At 48.8% G+C, this 22,436-nt stretch overlaps 1 protein-coding gene across 3 annotated transcripts in view; it reads left to right on the top strand.

The window, feature by feature from the left end:
* The window catches only part of LOC144499943 (autophagy-related protein 16-1-like), a 109,207-nt gene that overhangs the window by 14,554 nt on the left and 72,217 nt on the right, over positions 1-22,436 (top strand). For all 3 annotated transcript variants that reach the window (XM_078222659.1, XM_078222657.1, XM_078222658.1), the window contains exons 2-5: positions 2,859-2,937; positions 9,732-9,816; positions 15,087-15,160; positions 19,621-19,872. In XM_078222659.1, the coding sequence (XP_078078785.1) occupies positions 2,859-2,937; positions 9,732-9,816; positions 15,087-15,160; positions 19,621-19,872 (490 nt within the window). The remainder of the gene's footprint in view (positions 1-2,858; positions 2,938-9,731; positions 9,817-15,086; positions 15,161-19,620; positions 19,873-22,436) is intronic.

The following is a 22,436-nucleotide window of genomic DNA, read 5'->3' as shown; positions in this document are numbered from 1 at the left end:
GAAACTTGAGTTATTTCAGCCATTTGGCAAGAATCATCGAGTGATTCACAACACAGAGAGAGGGTGGCCAGTTCTGGCCACCACACTTCAGGAAGGATGTGAGGGTCCTTGCGAGGCAGCAGAGGAGATTCACCAGGATGGTTCCAGGGATAAGTAATTTTATTTTCAATGTTGGGTTAGAGACATAGAAAATAGGAGCAGGAGGAGGCCATTCGGCCCTTCGAACCTGCTCCACCATCTGTTATGATTATGTCTGATCGTCCAACTCAGCGCTGACAAAGGGTTATCCAGACTCCAAACATTGGCTCTATTCTCTCCCCACAGATGATGTCAGACCTGCTGAGATTTTCCAGCATTTTCTGTTTTTGTTTCAGATTCCGGCGTCTGCAATATTTTGCCTTTATCCAACTCAACAGCCTGACCCCACTTTTGCCCCCATATCCTTTGATCCCCTTTGCCTCAACGTTTTGGCCTCAACTACTTCCTGTGGTAATGAATTCCACAGGCTCACCACTCTTTGAGTGAAGAAATGTCTCCTCACCTCCGTCCTAAATGGTCTACCCTGAATCCTCAGACTGTGACCCTGGTTCTGGACTCCCCCACCATCGGGAATACCCTCCCTGCATCTACCCTGTCTAGTCCTGTTAGAATTTTATATGTTTCTCTGAGAGCCCCCCCATCATTCTTCTAAACTCCAGCAAATCCAATCCTAATCAACTCAATATCTCCTCATAGGTCAGTTCTGCCGTCCCTGGAATCAGCCTGGTAAACCTCGCTGTACTCTCTCTATGGGAAGAACATTCTTCCACAGATAAGGAGACCAAACCTGCATACAATATTCCAGGTGTGGCCTCACCAAGGTCCTGTCTAATTGCAGCAAGACAACACTTCATCAGCCTCCTTCGTTACTTCATCAAAAAATTCAATTAGACTGGTCAAGCTCAATCTGCTTTTTATAAACAGAAACCTAGAAACTAGAAGCAGGAGGAGGCCATTCGGCCCTTCATTTTGATCATGGGTGATCATCAGATTCAATATCCTGATCCCTCCCTTCCCCCCATATCCCTTGATTCCCTTTAGCCCCAAGAGCTATATCTAATTTCTTCTTGAAATCAGACAACATCTTGGCCTCAACTACTTTCTGTGGCAGTGAATTCCACACATTCACCACCCTCTGGGTGAAGAAATTTCTCCTTACCTCAGTTCTAAAAGGTTTACCCCTTATCCTCAAACTATGACCCGTAGTTCTGGACTCCCCCACCATTGGGAACATTCTTTCTGAATCTGCCCTGTCTAATCCTGTTAGAATTTTATAAGTTTGTATGAGATCCCCTCTCACTCTTCTAAACTCCAGTGAATATAATCCGATCCACCTTGATCTCTCCTTATATGACAGACCTGCCATCCCAGGAATCAGCCTGTAAACCTTCGCTGTGCTCCCTCTATAGCAAGGACATCCTTCCTCAGATAAGGACACCAAAACGACACACGATACTCAAGTGTAGGTTAGAGGGATTAGTGGGTAAATATGTAGGGATATGGGGGTAGGGCCTGGGTGGGATTGTGGTCGGTGCAGACTCGATGGGCCGAATGGCCTCTTTCTGTACTGTAGGGTTTCTATGATTTCTATTATTGTGGCCTCACCAAAGCCCTATACAATTGCAGCAAAACACCCCTATCCCTATACTCAAATCTTCTCGCTATGAAGGCCAACATACCATTTGCCTTCTTTACTGCCTGCTGTACCTGCACGCTTACTCTACTGGCTTTCCTTAATTGAATTTTCACCGAGTTGATTTTTTTCTCACTGAGTTTTGGATTCTAAAATCTTACCCAGCCATGATGTTAAACTACCGGGTCAGTTGAATAAGGGTGTCACATTTGCCACTCTCCAATCCTCTGTCCTGTATTGAGAGATAAACCCTTCCACTATCTCCACCTCCACTTCCTTTAGAACCAGCGGATGGACAGACTTAGGATGCGCAACAAATTTAGGACTGAGATGAGGAAAGATTTCCTCACTGAGAGGGGCGTGAACCTGTGGAATTCTCTCCCACAAAAGGCAAGGCTGTCAAGGCCAAGTCACTGAATGTATTCAAGAAAGTGATCGATCATTTTTTATGTTTTAATTGTTTCAAGGGATGTGGGGAGAGAGTGGGAGTATGGCATTGAGATCAAGAATCAGTCCTGTTCATATTGAGTGGGGTGAATGTGGAACTCGCTCCCATGGGGAGTGGGGAGAATGTGGGACTCGCTCCCACGGGGAGTGGGGAGAATGCAGGACTCGCTCCCGTGGGGAGAATGGGGGACTCGCTCCCACGGGGAGTGGGGAGAATGCGGGACTTGCTCCCACGGGGAGTGTGGAGAATGTGGTTCCTCGGTGGTGGTGTGGGCGAGCCACACAAAATGCCGTAGACATCGGCGGGACTGGAAGTTCCCACCTGGGGTAAATGCTGAGCTGCTCCCTCTGCTGGAAAACCAGTGTGGGTGAATGGGGGGGAGGGGCTGGAAAATCCCATCCATTGTCTCTCCTATTCGGCTTGAGAGCAAACAGTTGCTGGAAAAGCAGAGAAAGATCTCAAAGTACGTCACAGGCAGAAAGGTGTTATTGATGTATAGTCACTGTAACCATGTTGGAAATGTGGCAGCCAATTAGCCCACAGCAAAGTCCCAGGAACAACAGTGCGATGATGAGCAGATGTGGTCCTCTGGTTTTGATTTATTGGTTGAGGGATGAACATTGGCCAGGACACAGGGGAGAATCCCCCCACCGTGCAATGATCAGGGAGTTCGGACACAGCGTAGCTTTGACTCCTGTGCTTTGGAGCTGATGTTATTGTGTTTCTTTCCACTAACAGACAACCAGCTGCTCACAAAATCTGACATTGTTCAGTTCTGGAGAGACAAGCGTGACCCCCACTTGCCCTCGGCTGTCAGGTAACCTGGAATTTTCTCTTTCTGAGCTGTGTTCTGATTAAAGGCCATCAGGTGGATTCCCTGTGACCTCCTCCACATCAGTCCCGTCATCTCAGCGTACTTACTCCTCTTCCAGCCTGGAATACCGATTCGGTTCCGAAAAGCCGGGAAGCACAAGAATGGTCCCAGTGATGAGAAACCTCAGTGAAGAGGAGAGATTGGGGTGGCACAGTGGTTAGCACTGCTGCCCCACAGCGCCAGGGACCCGGGTTCAATTCCCGCTTGGGATCACTGCCTGTGTGGAGTTTGCACATTCTCCTTGTGTCTGTGTGGGTTTCCTCCAGGTGCTCCGGTTTCCTTCCATGGTCCAAAAGATAGAACATAGAACAGTACAGCACAGAACAGGCCCTTCGGCCCACGATGTTGTGCCGACCTTCATCTGAAACCAAGATCAAGCTATCCCACTCCCTACCATCCTGGTGTGCTCCATGTGCCGATCCAATAACCGCTTAAATGTTCCTAAAGTGTCTGACTCCACTATCACTGCAGGCAGTCCATTCCACACCCCAACCACTCTCTGCGTGAAGAACCTACCTCTGATATCCTTCCTATATCTCCCACCATGAACCCTATAGTTATGCCCCCTTGTAATAGCTCCATCCACCCGAGGAAATAGTCTTTGAACGTTCACTCGATCTATCCCCTTCATCATTTTATAAACCTCTATTAAGTCTCCCCTCAATCTCCTCCGCTCCAGAGAGAACAGCCCCAGCTCCCTCAACCTTTCCTCATAAGACCGACACTCCAAACCAGGCAGCATCCTGGTAAATCTCCTCTGCACTCTCTCCAGCGCTTCCACATCCTTCTTGTAGTGAGGTGACCAGAACTGCACGCAATATTCCAAATGCGGTCTCACCAAGGTCCTGTCCAGTTGCAGCATAACCCCACGGCTCTTAAACTCCAACCCCCTGTTAATAAAAGCTAACACACTATATGCCTTCTTCACAGCTCTATCCACTTGAGTGGCAACCTTTAGAGATCTGTGGATATGGACCCCAAGATCTCTCTGTTCCTCCACAGTCTTCAGAACCCTACCTTTGACCCTGTAATCCACATTTAAATTTGTCCGACCAAAATGAATCACCTCACATTTATCAGGGTTAAACTCCATTTGCCATTTTTCAGCCCAGCTTTGCATCCTATCTATGTCTCTTTGCAGCCTACAACACCCCTCCACCTCATCCACTACTCCATCAATCTTGGTGTCATCAGCAAATTTACTGATCCACCCTTCAGCCCCCTCCTCTAAGTCATTAATAAAAATCACAAAGAGCAGAGGACCAAGCACCGATCCCTGCGGCACTCCGCTAGCAACCTGCCTCCAGTCCGAAAATTTTCCATCCACCACCACCCTCTGTCTTCGATCAGAGAGCCAGTTACCTATCCAATCGGCCAACTTTCCCTCTATCCCACACCTCCTTACTTTCATCATAAGCCGACCATGGGGGACCTTATCAAACGCCTTACTAAAATCCATGTATATGACATCAACCGCCCTACCTTCATCAACACACCTAGTTACCTCCTCAAAAAATTCTATCAAATTTGTGAGGCACGATTTGCCCTTCACAAATCCGTGCTGACTATCCCGGATTAATCCGCATCTTTCTAAATGGTCGTAAATCCCATCCCTAAGGACCTTTTCCATCAATTTACCAACCACCGAAGTCAGACTAACCGGTCTATAATTACCAGGGTCATTTCTATTCCCTTTCTTAAACAGAGGAACAACATTTGCCACTCTCCAGTCCTCTGGCACCATCCCCGTGGACAGCGAGGACCCAAAGATCAAAGCCAAAGGCTCTGCAATCTCATCCCTCGCCTCCCAAAGAATCCTAGGATACATTTCATCAGGCCCAGGGGACTTATCGACCTTCAGTTTATTCAAAACTGCCAATACATCCTCCCTCCGAACATCTATTTCCTCCAGCCTATTAGCCTGTAACACCTTCTCTTCCTGAAAAACATGGCCCCTCTCCTTGGTGAACACTGAAGAAAAGTATTCATTCATCACCTCGCCTATCTCTACTGATTCCATACACAAGTTCCCACCACTGTCCTTGACCGGCCCTAATCTCACCCTGGTCATTCTTTTATTCCTCACATAAGAGTAAAAAGCCTTGGGGTTTTCCTTGATCCGACCCGCCAAGGACTTCTCATGTCCCCTCCTAGCTCTCCTCAGCCCCTTTTTCAGCTCATTCCTTGCTAACTTGTAACCCTCAATCGAGCCATCTGAACCTTGTTTCCTCATCCCTACATAAGCTTCCCTCTTCCTTTTCACAAGACATTCCACCTCTTTTGTGAACCACGGTTCCCTCACTCGGCCATTTCCTCCCTGCCTGACAGGGACATACCTATCAAGGACACCCAGTATTTGTTCCTTGAAAAAGTTCCACTTTTCATCAGTGCCTTTCCCTGACAGTTTCTGTTCCCATCTTATGCCCCCTAATTCTTGCCTAATCGCATCATAATTACCTCTCCCCCAATTGTAAGCCTTGCCCTGCCGTCCGGCCCTATCCCTCTCCATTGCAATAACAAAAGACACCGAATTGTGGTCACTATCTCCAAAGTTCTCTCCCACAACCAAATCTAACACTTGGCCCGGTTCATTTCCCAGCACCAAATCCAATGTGGCCTCACCCCTTGTCGGCCTATCCACATATTGTGTCAGGAAACCCTCCTGCACACACTGCACAAAAAGTGCCCCATCCAAACTATTTGACCTACAAAGGTTCCAATCAATATTTGGAAAGTTAAAGTCCCCCATGACAACTACCCTGTGACCCCCACACGTATCCATAATCTGCTTAGCAATTTCTTCCTCCACATCTCTATTACTATTTGGGGGCCTATAGTAAACTCCTAACAACGTGACCGCTCCTTTCCTGTTTCTAACTGCAGCCCATATTACCTCAGTGTGCATATCCCCCTCAAAGTGCTTTTCCGCAGCCGTTAAACTATCCTTGATTAACAATGCTACTCCTCCACCTCTTTTACCAGCTTCCCTACACTTACTGAAACATCTATACCCCGGAACGTCCAACAACCATTCCTGTCCTTGTTCTACCCACGTCTCCGTAATGGCCACAACATCGTAGTCCCAAGTAGCAATCCATGCCCCAAGTTCATCCACCTTGTTCCGGATGCTCCTTGCATTGAAGTAGACACACTTCAACCCACCTTCCTGTCTACCGGTACCCACCCTTGACCTTGATACCTTCCCCAATACCTCACCACCCTCAACACTGACTTCCGGACTACAACTCCTTTTCCCACTCCCCTGACAAATTAGTTTAAATCCCCCTGAAGAGCCGTAGCAAATTTCCCTCCCAGGATATTGGTGCCCCTCTGGTTCAGGTGCACCCCGTCCTGTTTGTAGAGGTCCCACCTTCCCCAGAACGTGTTCCAATTATCCACGTATCTGAAACCCTCCCTCCTGCACCATCCCTGCAACCACATGTTTAAGTGCACTCTCTCCCTGTTCCTCAACTCGCTATCACGTGGCACCGGTAGTGTTGGTTAGGTGCTATGGCCATGCTAAATTCTCCCTCAGTGTACCCGAACAGGTGCCGGAGTGTGGCGACGAGGGGGTTTTCACAGTAACTTCATTGCAGTGTTAATGTAAGCCTTACTTGTGACTAATAAATAAACTTTACTTTAACTTTAGATTGGAGAGGTTTGGACTGTTCTCCTCAGAGTGAAGAAGGCTGAGAGGAAATTCGATAGAGATGTTCAAAATCGTGAGGGGGCTGAACAGAGCAGAGAGGGAGAAACCGATTAAGAATGAGAGGGAGACAGATTTAAAAGTGATTTGCAAAAGAAGCAAATGTGATGTGTGAAAAGTCTTTTTCACCCAGCGAGTGATTGGGGTCTGGAATGTTCTGCCTGGTAGTGAGGTGGAGGCAGGTTCAATCGAGGCATTCAAGAGGGCGTTAGATGATTACTTGAATAAAAGCAATCATAGAATCCATAGAATCCCTACAGTGCCAAAGTAGGCCATTTGGCCCATCGAGTCTGCACCGACCACAATCCCACCCAAGCCCTATCCCCATAACCCCATGCACTTACCCTAGTGAGTCCCCCTGACACTAAAGGGCAATTTAGCACGGCCAATCAACCTAATCTTTGAACTGAGAGAGGAAACCGGAGGAAACCCACGCAGACATGGGGAGAACGTGCAAACTCCACACAGAGAGTGACCCAAGCCGGGAATCGAACCCGGTCCCTGGTGCTGTGAGGTAGCAGTGCTAACCACTGTGCCACCGTGCCACACATGTGCAGGCGTACGGGGGAAAGGCAGGGGAAGGGCACTAAGTCATGATGCCCGTTTAGAGAGCCAGGGAAGACACGATGGGCCGAATGGTCTCCTTCTGACCTGTCACAATTCTGTAATTCTGTGAACCGTAGGAACTGGCTAAATCCATTCAGCCTCTCGTGCCTGTTCTGCCGTTCAGCTAGATTACGTAAGATCTGTAAATTAACTCTGAACACCCAGCCCATTTTAAACTTAAAGTTTGACGTCGGTGGTGGGCAAGTTATTGGAAGGTGTGATAAGGGATAGGATCTACAAATATTTGGATAGACAGAGACTTATTAGGGAGAGTCAACATGGCTTTGTGCGTGGTAGGTCATGTTTGACCAATCTATTAGAGTTTTTCGAGGAGGTTACCAGGAAAGTGGATGAAGGGAAGGCGGTGGATGTTGTCTACCTGGATTTCAGCAAGGCCTTTGACAAGGTCCCTCATGGGAGGTTAGTTAGGAAGGTTCAGTCGCTAGGTATACATGGGGAGGTAGTAAATTGGATTAGACACTGGCTCAATGGAAGAAGCCAGAGAGTGGTTGTGGAGGATTGCTTCTCTGAGTGGAGGCCTGTGACTAGTGGTGTGCCGCAGGGATCGGTGTTGGGTCCATTGTTGTTTGTCATCTATATCAATGATCTGGATGATGATGTGGTAAATTGGATCAGCAAGTTTGCTGATGATACAAAGATTGGAGGTGTAGTGGACAGTGAGGAAGGTTTTCAAAGCTTGCAGAGGGATTTGGACCAACTAGAAAAATGGGCTGAAAAATGGCAAATGGAATTTAACGCAGACAAGTGTGAGATATTGCACTTTGGAAGGACAAACCAAAGTAGAACGTACAGGGTAAATGATAGGACTCTGAAGAGTGCAGTTGAACAGAGGGATCTGGGAATACAGGTACAGAATTCCCTAAAAGTGACATCACAGGTGGATAGGGTCATAAAGAGTGCCTTTGGTACATTGGCCTTTATAAATCGGAGTATCGAGTATAAAAGTTGGAGTGTTATGGTAAGGTTATATAATAAGAAGTCTCACAACACCAGGTTAAAGTCCAACAGATTTATTTGGTAGCAAATACCATAAGCCTTCGGAGCACTGCTCCTTCGTCAGATGGAGTGGAAATTCCACTCCATCTGACAAAGGAGCAGTGCTCCGAAAGCTTATTAGGGAGAGTCAACATGGCTTTGTGCGTGGTAGGTCATGTTTGACCAATCTATTAGAGTTTTTCAAGGAGGTTAGTGTTTACCCCAGTCCAACGCCGGCATCTCCACATCAAGGTTATATAAGGCATTGGTGAGGCCAAATTTGGAGTATTGTGTACAGTTTTGGTCACCTAGTTACAGGAAGGATGTAAATAAGGTTGAAAGAGTGCAGAGAAGGTTCACAAGGATGTTGCCGGGACTTGAGAAGCTGAGTTACAGAGAGAGATTGAATAGGTTGGGACTTTATTCCCTGGAGCGTAGAAGATTGAGGGGAGGTTTGATAGAGGTGTATAAGATTTTGATGGGTATAGATAGAGTGAATGCAAGCAGGCTTTTTCCGCTGAGGCTAGGGGAGGAAAAGACCAGAGGGCATGGGTTAAGGGTGAAAGGAGAAAAGTTTAAAGGGAATATTAGGGGGGGCTTCTTCATGCAGAGAGTGGTGGGAGTGTGGAATGAGCTGCCGGATAAAGTGGTAAATGCTTTTAACATTTAAGAAAAACTTGGACGGGTTCATGGATGAGAGGGGTGTGGAGGGATATGGTCCAAGTGCAGGTCAGTGGGACTAGGCATAAAATGGTTCGGCACGGACAAGAAGGGCCAAAAGGCCTGTTTCTGAGCTGTAATTTTCTATGGTTCTATGGATGTCAGAGCCCTGGAGAGGGTGCGGAGGAGATTTACTGGAACAGTGCCAGGGGTGAGGGGCTTCATAGAATCATAGAATCCTCCAGGGCAGAAGGAGGCCATTCGGCCCATCGAGTCTGCACTGACCACAATCCCACCCAGGCCCTATCCCCGTAACCCCACATTATTTACCCTGCTAATCTCTCTAACCTATTCATCCGGAGCAATTTAGCATGGCCATAGCACCTAACCTAAACATCTTTAGACTGTGGGAGGAAACCGGAGCACCTGGAGGAAACCCACGCAGACACAGGGAGAATGTGCAGACTCCACACAGACAGTGACGCAAGGTGGGAATTGAACCCAGGTCTCTGGCACTGTGAGGCAGCAGTGCTAACCACTGTGCCACCGTGCCAAACTGTCTTCAGTTAATCAGGAGTGATTGGAATAGCTGGATTTGTTGTCTTTGGAGCAGAAAAGGTTAAAGGATGTAGCGGGATGGGATTTAAAGGGGATGTTAGAACTCTGGGGAGCAGGGCAGGTGTAAAGCATGGATTGGGCCTCCGTATCCAGGCGACGCTCGCACCGTTGATTTCACGAGGTTTTGTTGCATCTGTTATTTATCTTCCAGCTTATCTCCTGAACCTGAAAATGTGACGAAAATACAGATCAGGCACCAAGAGAAGGTGAACAAACTCTATCAGGCAAATGGTGAGGTGAGTCTCTCACACAGCACTGACATCACCTTCCTCAATCTCTCACTCCCCCGCACTCGCTCACATTCCTTCACTTGCACTCTCTCCCATATTCCTTTGCTCAGTATCTCGCTGTCCATCGGTTTTTCACACACCTTTGCTCTTTCCTCCCTCACGCTTGCTGTCTGCCCCCCCCAAATGCCGTGCTCGCTCTCTTTAAGTGTTGTCAATCCCCCATTTTAGTTTGTTATATGTTACTTTTAATTCATTCGTGGGACATGGGTGTCGCTGGCTGGTCAGCATTTATTGCCCATCCCTAGTTGCCCTTGAGAAGGTGGTGGTGAGCTGCCTTCTTGAATCGCTGCAGTCCATGTTCTGTGGGTTGACCCACAATGCCGCTAGGGAGGGAATTCCAGGATTTTGACCCAGCGACTGCGAAGGAACGGCGATATATTTCCAATGATGTGGAAATGCCGGCGTTGGACTGGGGTAAACACAGTAAGGAGTCTAACAACACCAGGTTCAAGTCCAACAGGTTTATTTGGTAGCAAATGCCACTAGCTTTCGGAGCGCTGCTCCTTCATCAGATGGAGTGGAAATATTTCCACTCCATCTGACGAAGGAGCAGCGCTCCGAAAGCTAGTGGCGTTTGCTACCAAATAAACCTGTTGGACTTTAACCTGGTGTTGTTAGACTCCTTACTTGATATATTTCCAAGTCAGGACAGTGAGTGGTTTGGAGGGGAACTTGCAGGTGGTGGTGTTCCCATGTATCTGTTGCCCTTGTCCTTCTAGATGGAAGTGGTCGTGGGTTTGGAAGGTGCTGTCTAAGGATCTTTGGTGAATTTCTGCAGTGTGCCTTGCAGATAGTACACACCGCTGCGTGTCGGAGGTGGAGGGAGAGAGTGTTTGTGGATGTGGTGCCAATCTAGCGGGGCTGCTTTGTCCTGGATGGTGTCGAGCTTCTTGAGTGTTGTTGGAGCTGCACCCATCCAGGCAAGTGGGGAGTATTCCATCACACTCCTGACTTGTGCCTTGTAGATGGTGGACAGGCTTTGGGGAGTCAGGAGGTGAGTTATGCGTCCTGAGTTCTGCCTTTGCCTCGAACTAAAAACATATTTGCAAAGTCTACTTTGTCATTTCCCTTCAGAATTTAAAGACCTCTGCAGTCTTTTCTATCTGGAGAAGAGCCCTGGCCTCTTCAATCTGTTCAGATAGTTATTGCACCCTTTATTTCTTTATTCTTTCATGGGACGTGGGCATCGCCGGCTGGGTCAGCATTTGTTGACCATCCCTAATTGCCCCTGGAACTGAGTGTCTCGCTCGGCCATTTCAGAGGGCAGCTAAGAGTCAACCACATTGCCGTGGCTCTGGAGTCACATGTGGGCCTGACCAGGGTAAGGACAGAGATTTCCTTCCCTAAAAGATATTAGTGAACTAGATGGGTTTATAGGACAATCGATTATAGTCTCATGGTCACCATTACTACCGGGACTTGATGGTTTGAGTTATAAGGAGAGACTGGATAGACTGGGACATTTTTCTCTGGACCGTAGGAGGCTGAGGGGTGATCTTATAGAGGTCTCTAAAATAATGAGGGGCATAGATCAGCGAGATAGTCAATATCTTTTCCCAAAGGTAGGGGAGTCCAAAACTAGAGGGCACAGGTTTAAGGTGAGAGGGGAGAGATACAAAAGTGTCCAGAGGGGCAATTCTTTCACACAGAGGGTGGTGAGTGTCTGGAACAAGCTGCCAGAGGTAGTAGTAGAGGCGGGTACAATTTTGTCTTTTAAAAAGCATTTAGATGGTTACATGGGTACGATGGGTATAGAGGGATATGGGCCAAATGCGGGCAATTGGGATTAGCTTAGGGGTTTTAAAAAAGAAAGGGCGGCATGGACAAGTTGGGCCAAAGGGCCTATTTCCATGCTGTAAACCTCTATGACTCTATCACTCTATTACTGAGACTAGCTTTATATTCCAGATTTATTAATTGGGAGGGAGATTAAAACGAAGAGACATTGTTTAAATTATGTAAAATCTGTAACTTAACTCTGAACACCCACCCTAATTTTGGCGGGTTGCCTCACATCCTTTAAAAAGTGCCTGGATGAGTACTTGGCGTGCCAGAACATTCCAGGCTATGGGCTAAGTGCTGGCAGGTGGGATGAGGTGGGCAGGTCTGGGCCGTTCATGCATCAGTGCAGGCTCGATGGGCCGAAGGGCCTCTTCTGCACTGTAACGTTCTGTGAAAACAGAAATGGGGCAAAGATATTCTCCCAAAAGGGTCGCTGGAGGGTGGAATTCTCTGCCCCAGGGAGCGGTGGATGCTGTGGGTTACTGAATATATTCAGGGCTGAGTTCGATAGAGTTTTGGTAGAGAAGGGAGTCGAGAGTTATGGGGGACAGACAGGAAAGTGGAGTTAAGGTCACAGCCAGATTAGCCAGGATCTTATTGAATGGCAGAATGGGCTTGATGGGCCGAATGGCCTACTCCGAAATCCCGTGTCCCTGTAAATTTGAGTTCCACCAGCTGCCGTGGTGGGATTTGAACCTGTGCCCCAAGAGTATTATCCCGGGCCTTTCGATTCCCAGCCCAGTGACATTACCGCCACCCCAGCATTCGCTATCTTGTGAGGGAGCGTATCTTTTTTTTTAATAGAAACCCTACAGTACAGAAAGAGGCCATTCGGCCCATCGAGTCTGCACCGACCACAATCCCACCCAGGCCCTACCCCCATATCCCTACATATTTTACCCACTAATCCCTCTAACCTACGCATCTCAGGACACTAAGGGGCAATTTAAGCATGGCCAATCAACCTAACCCGCACATCTGTTTTTGGAATGTGGGAGGAAACCGGAGCACCCGGAGGAAACCCACGCAGACATGAGGAGAATGTGCAAACTTCACACAGACAGTGACCTAAGCCGGGAATCGAACCCAGGTCCCTGGAGCTGTGAAGCAGCAGTGCTAACCACTGTGCTACCGTGCCGCCCCTCCGTATCGGAGTGAATCCCCCCATTGCACCCTCCTCAGATTCTCAGCAGAGTTTTCCCACAGCGCAGGAAGCGATGGTTGTTACGTTTTGGACGACGAAATCCACCTCTGTCCCACTTCTGCTTTCTGAGCATTTATGAGGCAATTTCCATGGTTACCAAGCTGGTTTCAACCTCATACTTCCCTCAGTAAAATATCTGAGTTCTCCCTTGATAATACACTTAGTTCCTTTCTGTCCTGCCAGCTCTCACTCTGGCAAACCTTTCACAGCAGCCAGTTAAATATACCCAGCACAGAGTGAGGCCATTTGGCCCATTGTGGCTAGGCTAACCTTTAGTTGAGCAGCCATCTTTAGATTCCCCTTTGGTCTTTGTAACTTTGTAAATCCATGAGAATCTGTCCAACTCCCTTCCAAGAATTGTCTTCCACCTACCTTTCCTGTAGAACGTTCCAGATCCCGACTTGCCAACGAGTCAGGATCCTTGTCCCCTGTTGCCTCCACGACCGTCCCATCTCCACCCTCTATCTCCTTCCGGAACGTGTTGTCACCTCCCAAATCCATTCCCATCTCTCCTGGAACTCCACGTTTGAATCCCTCCAATTAGGTTCCTGTCACGGTTTGGAAATGGCTCTCCTCAAACCCCCTGATGAAGGAGCAGCGCTCCGAAAGCTCGTGATTCCAAATAAACCTGTTGGACCTTAACCTGGTGTTGAGATTTCTTACTGTGCCCCACCCCCAGTCCAACACCGGCATCTCCACATTCTGTACAGTCATTGGATAATTACTTCTGCACACGACAGCCCAGTCGGAAGAGTGTTAGACTGAAAACCTGACAGTCCTTGGTTCGATTCTGGGCTTCCCCGGCCCTCATTCTGTGGAATGCGTTTCCCAATAAAATTCAATTCTTACTCCTTTAAGGGGTTGCTGAAAAGAATATGGGGGGAATTTTCCCGTCCTGTCTGCCACGGGAATCGTAGCGGGCGGGTGGGGGGTGGGGGGGGGGGGGGGCGGCGTTGGGATGCGGACCATGCAATGGTCCATTGACCTTGGGTGGGATTCTCTGGTTTTGGAGCGAGTGTGACCGGAGCATCCCACCCGTAGGCTGTGAGCACAAGCTGTGCATCGGGATTCTGGAGGCTTTCCGAGACCCGAGGGGCCCACAGGGGGTGCAGTGTCTCATCAACCTCAGGAATGATATCTCAATTTGATCCGTTTCTGTTCAAATGTTTTTGTTACAGTTATAGTATCCAGTTTGGGAGTTGTTCAATTGGTTAATCCGTCTATTTACACTTTTAAAAAATATAAAAATTATGCATTGATCATAGAATCCTACAGGGCAGAAGGAGGTCATTCGGCCCATCGAGTCTGCACCGACCACAATATCACCCAGGCCCTATCTCCATAACCCCCTGCATCTACCCTAGTTAGTCCTCCTGACACTAAGGGGAAATTTAGCATGGCCAATCCACCTAACCCGCACATTTTTGGACTGTGGGAGGAAACCGGAGCACCCGGAGGAAACCCACGCAGACACGGGGAGAATGTGCAAACTCCACACAGGCAGTGACCCGAGGCTGGAATCGAACTCAGGTCCCTGGCCCTGTGAGGCAGCAGTGCTAACCACCCAATTGATGTTGGTGATCAAATTGTAGAGTTCAGTGCTATACATAGAATCCCTACAGTGCAGAAGGAGGCCATTCAGCCCATCGAGTGTGGAATGTTTCACTTTGTGATTGAATCTAAAACTGAGTAAGAATTGACCTCTGGTTCCCTTCAACTGTACGTTAGACGTTTTGCAGTTGAGGATGGAAATGGCCTAGTGGAATTATCGCTAGGCTATTAGTCCAGAAACTCAGCTAATGTTCTGGGGACCCAGGTTCGAATCCCACCACGGCAGATGGTGGAATTTGAATTCACTAAAAAAAAATATCTGGAATTAAGAATCTACTGATGACCATGAAACCATTGTCGATTGTCGGGAAAACCCATCTAGTTCACTGATGTCCCTTTAGGGAAGGAAATCTGCCGTCCTTATCCGGTCTGGCCTACATGTGACTCCAGAGCCACAGCAATGTGGGTGACTCTCAACTACACTCGGGCAACAAGGGATGGGCAATAAATGCTGGCACAGCCAGCGACGCCCATGACCCACGAATGAATGAATAAAAAGATCAGCCAGGATTTTGTCGAATGGCGGAGCAGGTTAGAGGGGCTGAATGGCCCACTCCTATTCTGGTTTATCTCATGTGACATTCTTCATTCTCTTCCCCCCTTCCCCCACCTCTCACAGCTTGCACAGGAGGTGTTTGAACTGAGCAAACTGAACAAACGCAAGGAGCAGGAACTCCAGGCGACCCAGAGCAGGTGAGACAGGCCATTGGGGAGGGTCCTCATTGGCTGCCAAACTTCCAGAGTGGTAAACACGTGGGTTACAACGACGACACGGGACACAAAGGGGAAAATAATGTCACGGATTCACATTCCGGCCCCAGACACTCGATCACACAGTCCAGGCTGATGCTCCCAGTGCTTCACTGAGGGAGTGCTGCATTCTCAGAGGGACCATCTCTCCTCTCGAGTGGATACAGAAGATCCCATGGCCACTGTTTGGAAGAGCAGGGCAGTTCACAACAGACACCTGGGCAATATTTATCCCCCAATCACCATCACACAAAGGCATTGCTGTTTGCTGAGGTTTGTGTGTTTATTGGCTGCTGTACATCACAGCAACTCCACTTCAGAAAGAACACAATTCACTGTCTGCCAAACACTTTCCCATGCCCAGGGGTTGTGAAAGGTGCTATATAAATGTAGATTCTTTCTCTCACTTTCTCCCTCTTGCATTTTTTAATCTCCATTGTTTCTCTTTCACTATCTCCTTCCCCCCCCCTCTCTCTCTCTCTCCCCTCCCCCCACCCTTCCTTCCTCTCCCTCCCTTCCTCCCCCTTTCTCTCCCTCTTTCCCCACTCCATTAACCTATCTGTGTTCCTTTGCAGAGTCTTTATGTCCACTTCACAACTTACTTTCCTACCATTGTGTGATCAGCAATTTAACAATGACACATTCAGTGGCTTCATCCAGGTTGTTGATGTAGATTGTAAATAGTTGCGGTCCCAGCACTGATCCTTGTGGAACTCCACTCCTCACATCTTACCAACCCAAAAATGACCCATTTAAGCCTACTCTCTGTTCCCTCTGAGCTAGCCAATCCTCTGCCCATGCTAATTTGTTACACCCTACATCATGGGCTCCTATTTTGCATAGTCCTTGTGCATGAGACGCAAAAACCCAGTCTGCAGGTGCAACAGGTGATCAAGAAGGCAAATGGGATGTTGGCCTATATCACAAGGGGGATAGAATATAAAAGCAGAGATGTCTTGCTGCATCTGTACAGGGCATTGGTGAGGCCGCAGCTGGAATACTGTGTGCAGTATTGGTCCCCTTATTTGCGGAAGGATATATTGGCCTTGGAGGGAGTGCAGAGAAGGTTCACCAGGTTGATACCGGAGATGAGGGGTGTTGATTATGAGGAGAGATTGAGCAGATTGGGTTTGTACTCGTTGGAATTTAGAAGGCTGAGGGGGGATCTTATAGAGACCGATAAGATAATGAAGGGGCTGGATAGGGTAGAGATGGAGAGATTCTTTCCACTTAGAAAGGAAACTAGAACTAGAGGGCACAGCCTCAAAATAAAGGGGGGTCGGTTAAGGACAGAGTTGAGGAGGAACTTCTTCTCTCAGAGGGTGGTGAATCTCTGGAATTCTCTGCCCACTGAAGTGGTGGAGGCTACCTCGTTGAATATGTTTAAATCACGGATAGATGGATTCCTGATCGGTAAGGGAATTAGGGGTTATAGGGATCAGGCGGGTAAGTGGAACTGATCCACTTCAGATCAGCCATGATCTTATTGAATGGCGGGGCAGGCTCGAGGGGCTAGATGGCCTACTCCTGCTCCTATTTCTTATGTTCTTATAGTAAGCTTTGATTTGGCACCTTGTCAAATGCCTTTGGGAAATCTAAGCAACCGCTGCAAGCGTTGTTCTTTTCTAGCACTCCAGTCATGTTTTTCAAAAATCTAAAGGGCAGAACTTTTAAATGCCTTGACAAGTCCCTCTTGCCAGTTTGTCTTGACAGTCCTCTTGACAGCTCTGACAGTTCTGTTAGCAGTTCCAATGAGCTTTATTGTTTATTCTTTCATGGGATATGGGTGTCGCTGGCTGGGTCAGCATTTGTTGCCCAACCCTAATTGCCCTTGAACTGAGTCCTCGCTTGGTCATTTTAGAGGGCAGTTAAAGTCAACCACATTGCTATTGGTCTGGAGTCACATGTAGGCCAGACCAGGTAAGGACTGCAGATTTCCTTCCCTAAAGGGCATTAGTGAACCCGATGGGTTTTTACAACAATTGACAATGGTTTCATGGTCATCGGTAGACTTTTAATTTCAGAATTTATTTTGAATTCTAATTCCATCAGCTGCTGTGGTGGGATTTGAACCCAGGTTCCTGGATCATTACCCTGGATCTCTAAGTTACGAGGCTCGTGAAAATACCACTAAGCCGCTTCCCCATGAACATGACAGTTAATAGGAGGAGACAGTGGGGTGGCACGGTGGCACAGTGGTTAACACCGCTGCCTCACAGCGCCAGGGGCCCGGGTTCGATTCCCGGCTTGGGTCACTGTCTGTGTGGAGTTTGTACATTCTCCCCGTGTCTGCGTGGGTTTCCTCCGGGTGCTCTGATTTCCTCCCACCGTCCAAAGATGTGCGGGTTAGGTTGATTGGCCATGCTAAAATTGCCCTTAGTGTCCTGAGATGCGTAGGTTAGAGGGATTAATGGGTAAATATGTCGGGATATGGTGGTAGGGTCTGGGTGGGATTGTGGTCGGTGCAGACTCGATGGGCCGAATGGCCTCTTTCTGTGCTGTAGGGTTTCTATGATTCTATGATTTCTCTATGAAATGAGGTTATGGGAATAGGGCCTGGGTGTCAGTACAGACATGATGGGCCAAATGGCGGCCTCCTGTATTGTAGGGATTCTATGATTCTAAGTTTATGAAGCTTTTACGTGCATTAATGTCTAGTTTTAATAATTCCAAAGGGTCCCTGACCAGTGCGCACCTCATCATTCCTAAAGATGTCCCAGGACCAGATCCAAAGGGATCCATTACCTCTCTGATAGGCTCTCCAAACAAATTCACCAAGTTCAGCTCTGACGAAGTGTCACCCAGATTCGAAACATTGCCTCTATTCTCTCTCCACAGACGCTGTCAGACCTGCTGAGACTTTCCAGCATTTTCTGTTTTTTTTTTCAGATTGCAGCATCTGTGCAATTTTCTTTTATCACTGAGTTCGGATCTGCTCTGACTTGGTCTAAACTTCCCACTCCATGTTTCACACCTCAGCAACACAGAAACCTGACTGAAATGTCCACTTGGCTCCGTGAGCTGTGGGAAGCCCCGCCCATCCCCGTGGTAATGACAAGTGCAGCGTTCAGAGGCAGGAATTGGGCTTTCTGGTCACGACTGCCAAGAGACTCTGATAAGAACTAGGAGCAGGAGGAGGCCATCTGGCCCCTCGAGCCTGCTCCACCATTCAATAAGATCATGGCTGATCTTTTCATGGACTCCGCTCCACTTACCCGCCCGCTCACCGGTTAGGTGCATTGACCCGAACAGACACCGGAATGTGGTGACTAGGGGATCTTCCCAGTAACTTCATTGCAACGTTAATGTCAGCCTTACCTGTGAAAAATAAATAAATTTTTAAAACCCTTAATTCCTTTACTGTTCATAAATCTATTACCTTATAAGCATTCAATGAAGTAGCCTCAACTGCTTCACTGGGCAGGGAATTCCACAGATTCACAACCCTTTTTGTGAAAAAGTTCCTCCTCAACTCAGTCCTAAATCTGCTTCCCCTTATTTTGAGACTATGCCCCCAGTTCTAGTTTCACCCACCAGTGGAAACAACTTCCCTGCTTCTATCTTATCTATTCCCTTCATAATCTTTATATGTTTCTATAAGATTTCCCCTCATTCTTCTAAATGGCGGCACGGTGGCACAGTGGTTGGCACTGCTGCCTCACAGCGCCGGGGACCCAGGTTCGATTCCCGGCTTGGGTCACTGCCTGTGTGGAGTTTGCACGTTCTCCCTGTGTCTACGTGGGTTTCCTCCGGGTGCTCCAGTTTCCTCCCACAGTCCAAAGATGTGCAAGTTAGGTGGGCTGGCCATGCTAAATTCCCCGTTAGTGTCGGGGACTAGCTAGGGTAAATGCATGGGGCTATGGGATAGGGCCTGGGTGGGATTGTGGTCGGTGCAGACTCGATGGGCCGAATGGCCTTATGCACTGTAAAGATTCTATGATTCTAAATTCCAATGAGTATAGTCCCAGTCTATTCAGTCTCTTCATTGTGGAGGCATTAGTGTCCACTCCGTGGTTCATAGAAACATAGAATCCCTACAGTGCAGGAGGAGGCCATTCGGTCCATCGAGTCTGTACAGACCATAATCCCACCCAGGCCCTATTCCCTTAACCCCGCATATTTACCCTGCTTAGTTCCTGACACTAAGGGTCAATTTAGCATGGCCAATCCACCTAACCCGCACATCTTTGGAGTGTGGGAGGAAACTGGAGCACCCGGAGGAAACCCACGCAGACACGGGGAGAACGTGCAAACTTCACACAGACAGTGACCCAAGCCGGGAATCAAACCCGGGTCCCTGGCGCTGCGAGGCAGCAGTGCTAACCACTGTGCCACCGTGCTGCCCTAATTTGCCCACTGAGTCACGGTATGATGCCCTCTGTCACTCTCGGTGCTGTGTACAGGTTGTGTGAGTTGGAAGTGAAGCTGGGGGAGCTGGAGGTGGAGCGAGGTCGACTGCAGACTCAGATCGATGAGTTGGACAAGGCGAACGGTGAGGTGAAAGCGGAATACGACAGCCTCCAGCAGCTTTATCGCACTCTGTGGGAGCAGCTCCGGAAGAAGGAGGTGGAGGCTTCGGAACTGATCCAGAGCATGATCGACATCAAGGTTCAAGCAGCGGCCAACCTGAATTACTCCAATGAGAAGCCAAAGAGGTAACATTACAAACCCCCTCACTCTGCGCAGGCACATCTGTGCAGGAGATACACTGCCATTGACATTCCTCACACAGCACGGCGTTACATACAGAGTAAAGCTCCCTCCACACTGTCCCCATCAAACACTCCCAGGACAGGTACAGCACGGCGTTACATACAGAGTAAAGCTCCCTCCACACTGTCCCCATCAAACACTCCCAGGACAGGTACAGCACGGGGTTAGATACAGAGTAAAGCTCCCTCTACACTGTCCCCATCAAACACTCCCAGGACAGGTACAGCACGGGGTTAGATACAGAGTAAAGCTCCCTCTACACTGTCCCCCATCAAACACTCCCAGGACAGGTACAGCACGGCGTTACATACAGAGTAAAGCTCCCTCTACACTGTCCCCATCAAACACTCCCAGGACAGGTACAGCACGGGGTTAGATACAGAGTAAAGCTCCCTCTACACTGTCCCCATCAAAAACTCCCAGGACAGGTACAGCACGGGGTTACATACAGAGTAAAGCTCCCTCTACACTGTCCCCATCAAACACTCCCAGGACAGGTACAGCACGGGTTTAGATACAGAGTAAAGCTCCCTCTACACTGTCCCCATCAAACACTCCCAGGACAGGTACAGCACGGGGTTAGATACAGAGTAAAGCTCCCTCTACACTGTCCCCATCAAACACTCCCAGGACAGGTACAGCACGGGGTTAGATACAGAGCAAAGCTCCCTCTACACTGTCCCCATCAAACACTCCCAGGACAGGTACAGCACGGGGTTAGATACAGAGTAAAGCTCCCTCTATACTGTCCCCATCAAACACTCCCAGGACAGGTACAGCACGGGGTTAGATACAGAGCAAAGCTCCCTCTACACTGTCCCCATCAAACACTCCCAGGACAGGTACAGCACGGGGTTAGATACAGAGCAAAGCTCCCTCTACAGTGTCCCCATCAAACACTCCCAGGACTGGTACAGCACGGGGTTAGATACAGAGTAACGCTCCCTCTATACTGTCCCCATCAAACACTCCCAGGACAGGTACAGCACGGGGTTAGATCCAGAGCAAAGCTCCCTCTACAGTGTCCCCATCAAACACTCCCAGGACAGGTACAGCACGGGGTTAGATACAGAGTAACGCTCCCTCTACACTGTCCCCATCAAACACTCCCAGGACAGGTACAGCACGGTGTTAGATACAGAGTAAAGCTCCCTCCACACTGTCGCCATCAAACACTCCCAGGACAGGTACAGCATGGGGTTAGATACAGAGTAAAGCTCCCTCCACACTGTCGCCATCAAACACTCCCAGGACAGGTACAGCATGGGGTTAGATACAGAGTAAAGCTCCCTCCACACTGTCCCCATCAAACACTCCCAGGACAGGTACAGCACGGGGTTAGATACAGAGTAAAGCTCCCTCTACACTGTCCCCACCAAACACTCCCAGGACAGGTACAGCATGGGGTTAGATACAGAGTAAAGCTCCCTCCACACTGTCCCCATCAAACACTCCCAGGACAGGTACAGCACGGGGTTAGATACAGAGTAAAGCTCCCTCTACACTGTCCCCATCAAACACTCCCAGGACAGGTACAGCACGGGGTTAGATACAGAGTAAAGCTCCCTCTACACTGTCCCCATCAAACACTCCCAGGACAGGTACAGCACGGGGTTAGATACAGAGTAAAGCTCCCTCTACACTGTCCCCATCAAACACTCCCAGGACAGGTACAGCACGGGGTTAGATACAGAGTGAAGCTCCCTCTACACTGTCCCCATCAAACACTCCCAGGACAGGTACAGCACGGGGTTAGATACAGAGTAAAGCTCCCTCTACACTGTCCCCATCAAACACTCCCAGGACAGGTACAGCACGGGGTTAGATACAGAGTGAAGCTCCCTCTACACTGTCCCCATCAAACACTCCCAGGACAGGTACAGCACGGGGTTAGATACAGAGTAAAGCTCCCTCTACACTGTCCCCATCAAACACTCCCAGGACAGGTACAGCATGGGGTTAGATACAGAGTAAAGCTCCCTCCACACTGTCCCCATCAAACACTCCCAGGACAGGTACAGCACGGGGTTAGATACAGAGTAAAGCTCCCTCTACACTGTCCCCATCAAACACTCCCAGGACAGGTACAGCACGGGGTTAGATACAGAGTAAAGCTCCCTCTACACTGTCCCCATCAAACACTCCCAGGACAGGTACAGCACGGGGTTAGATACAGAGTAAAGCTCCCTCTACACTGTCCCCATCAAACACTCCCAGGACAGGTACAGCACGGGGTTAGATACAGAGTGAAGCTCCCTCTACACTGTCCCCATCAAACACTCCCAGGACAGGTACAGCACGGGGTTAGATACAGAGTAAAGCTCCCTCTACACTGTCCCCATCAAACACTCCCAGGACAGGTACAGCACGGGGTTAGATACAGAGTGAAGCTCCCTCTACACTGTCCCCATCAAACACTCCCAGGACAGGTACAGCACGGGGTTAGATACAGAGTAAAGCTCCCTCTACACTGTCCCCATCAAACACTCCCAGGACAGGTACAGCA

Source organism: Mustelus asterias, chromosome 10, assembly GCF_964213995.1.
Source record: "Mustelus asterias chromosome 10, sMusAst1.hap1.1, whole genome shotgun sequence".
NCBI classification, from domain to species: Eukaryota; Metazoa; Chordata; class Chondrichthyes; order Carcharhiniformes; family Triakidae; genus Mustelus; species Mustelus asterias.
This window is presented reverse-complemented; position numbering and strand designations above follow the sequence as displayed.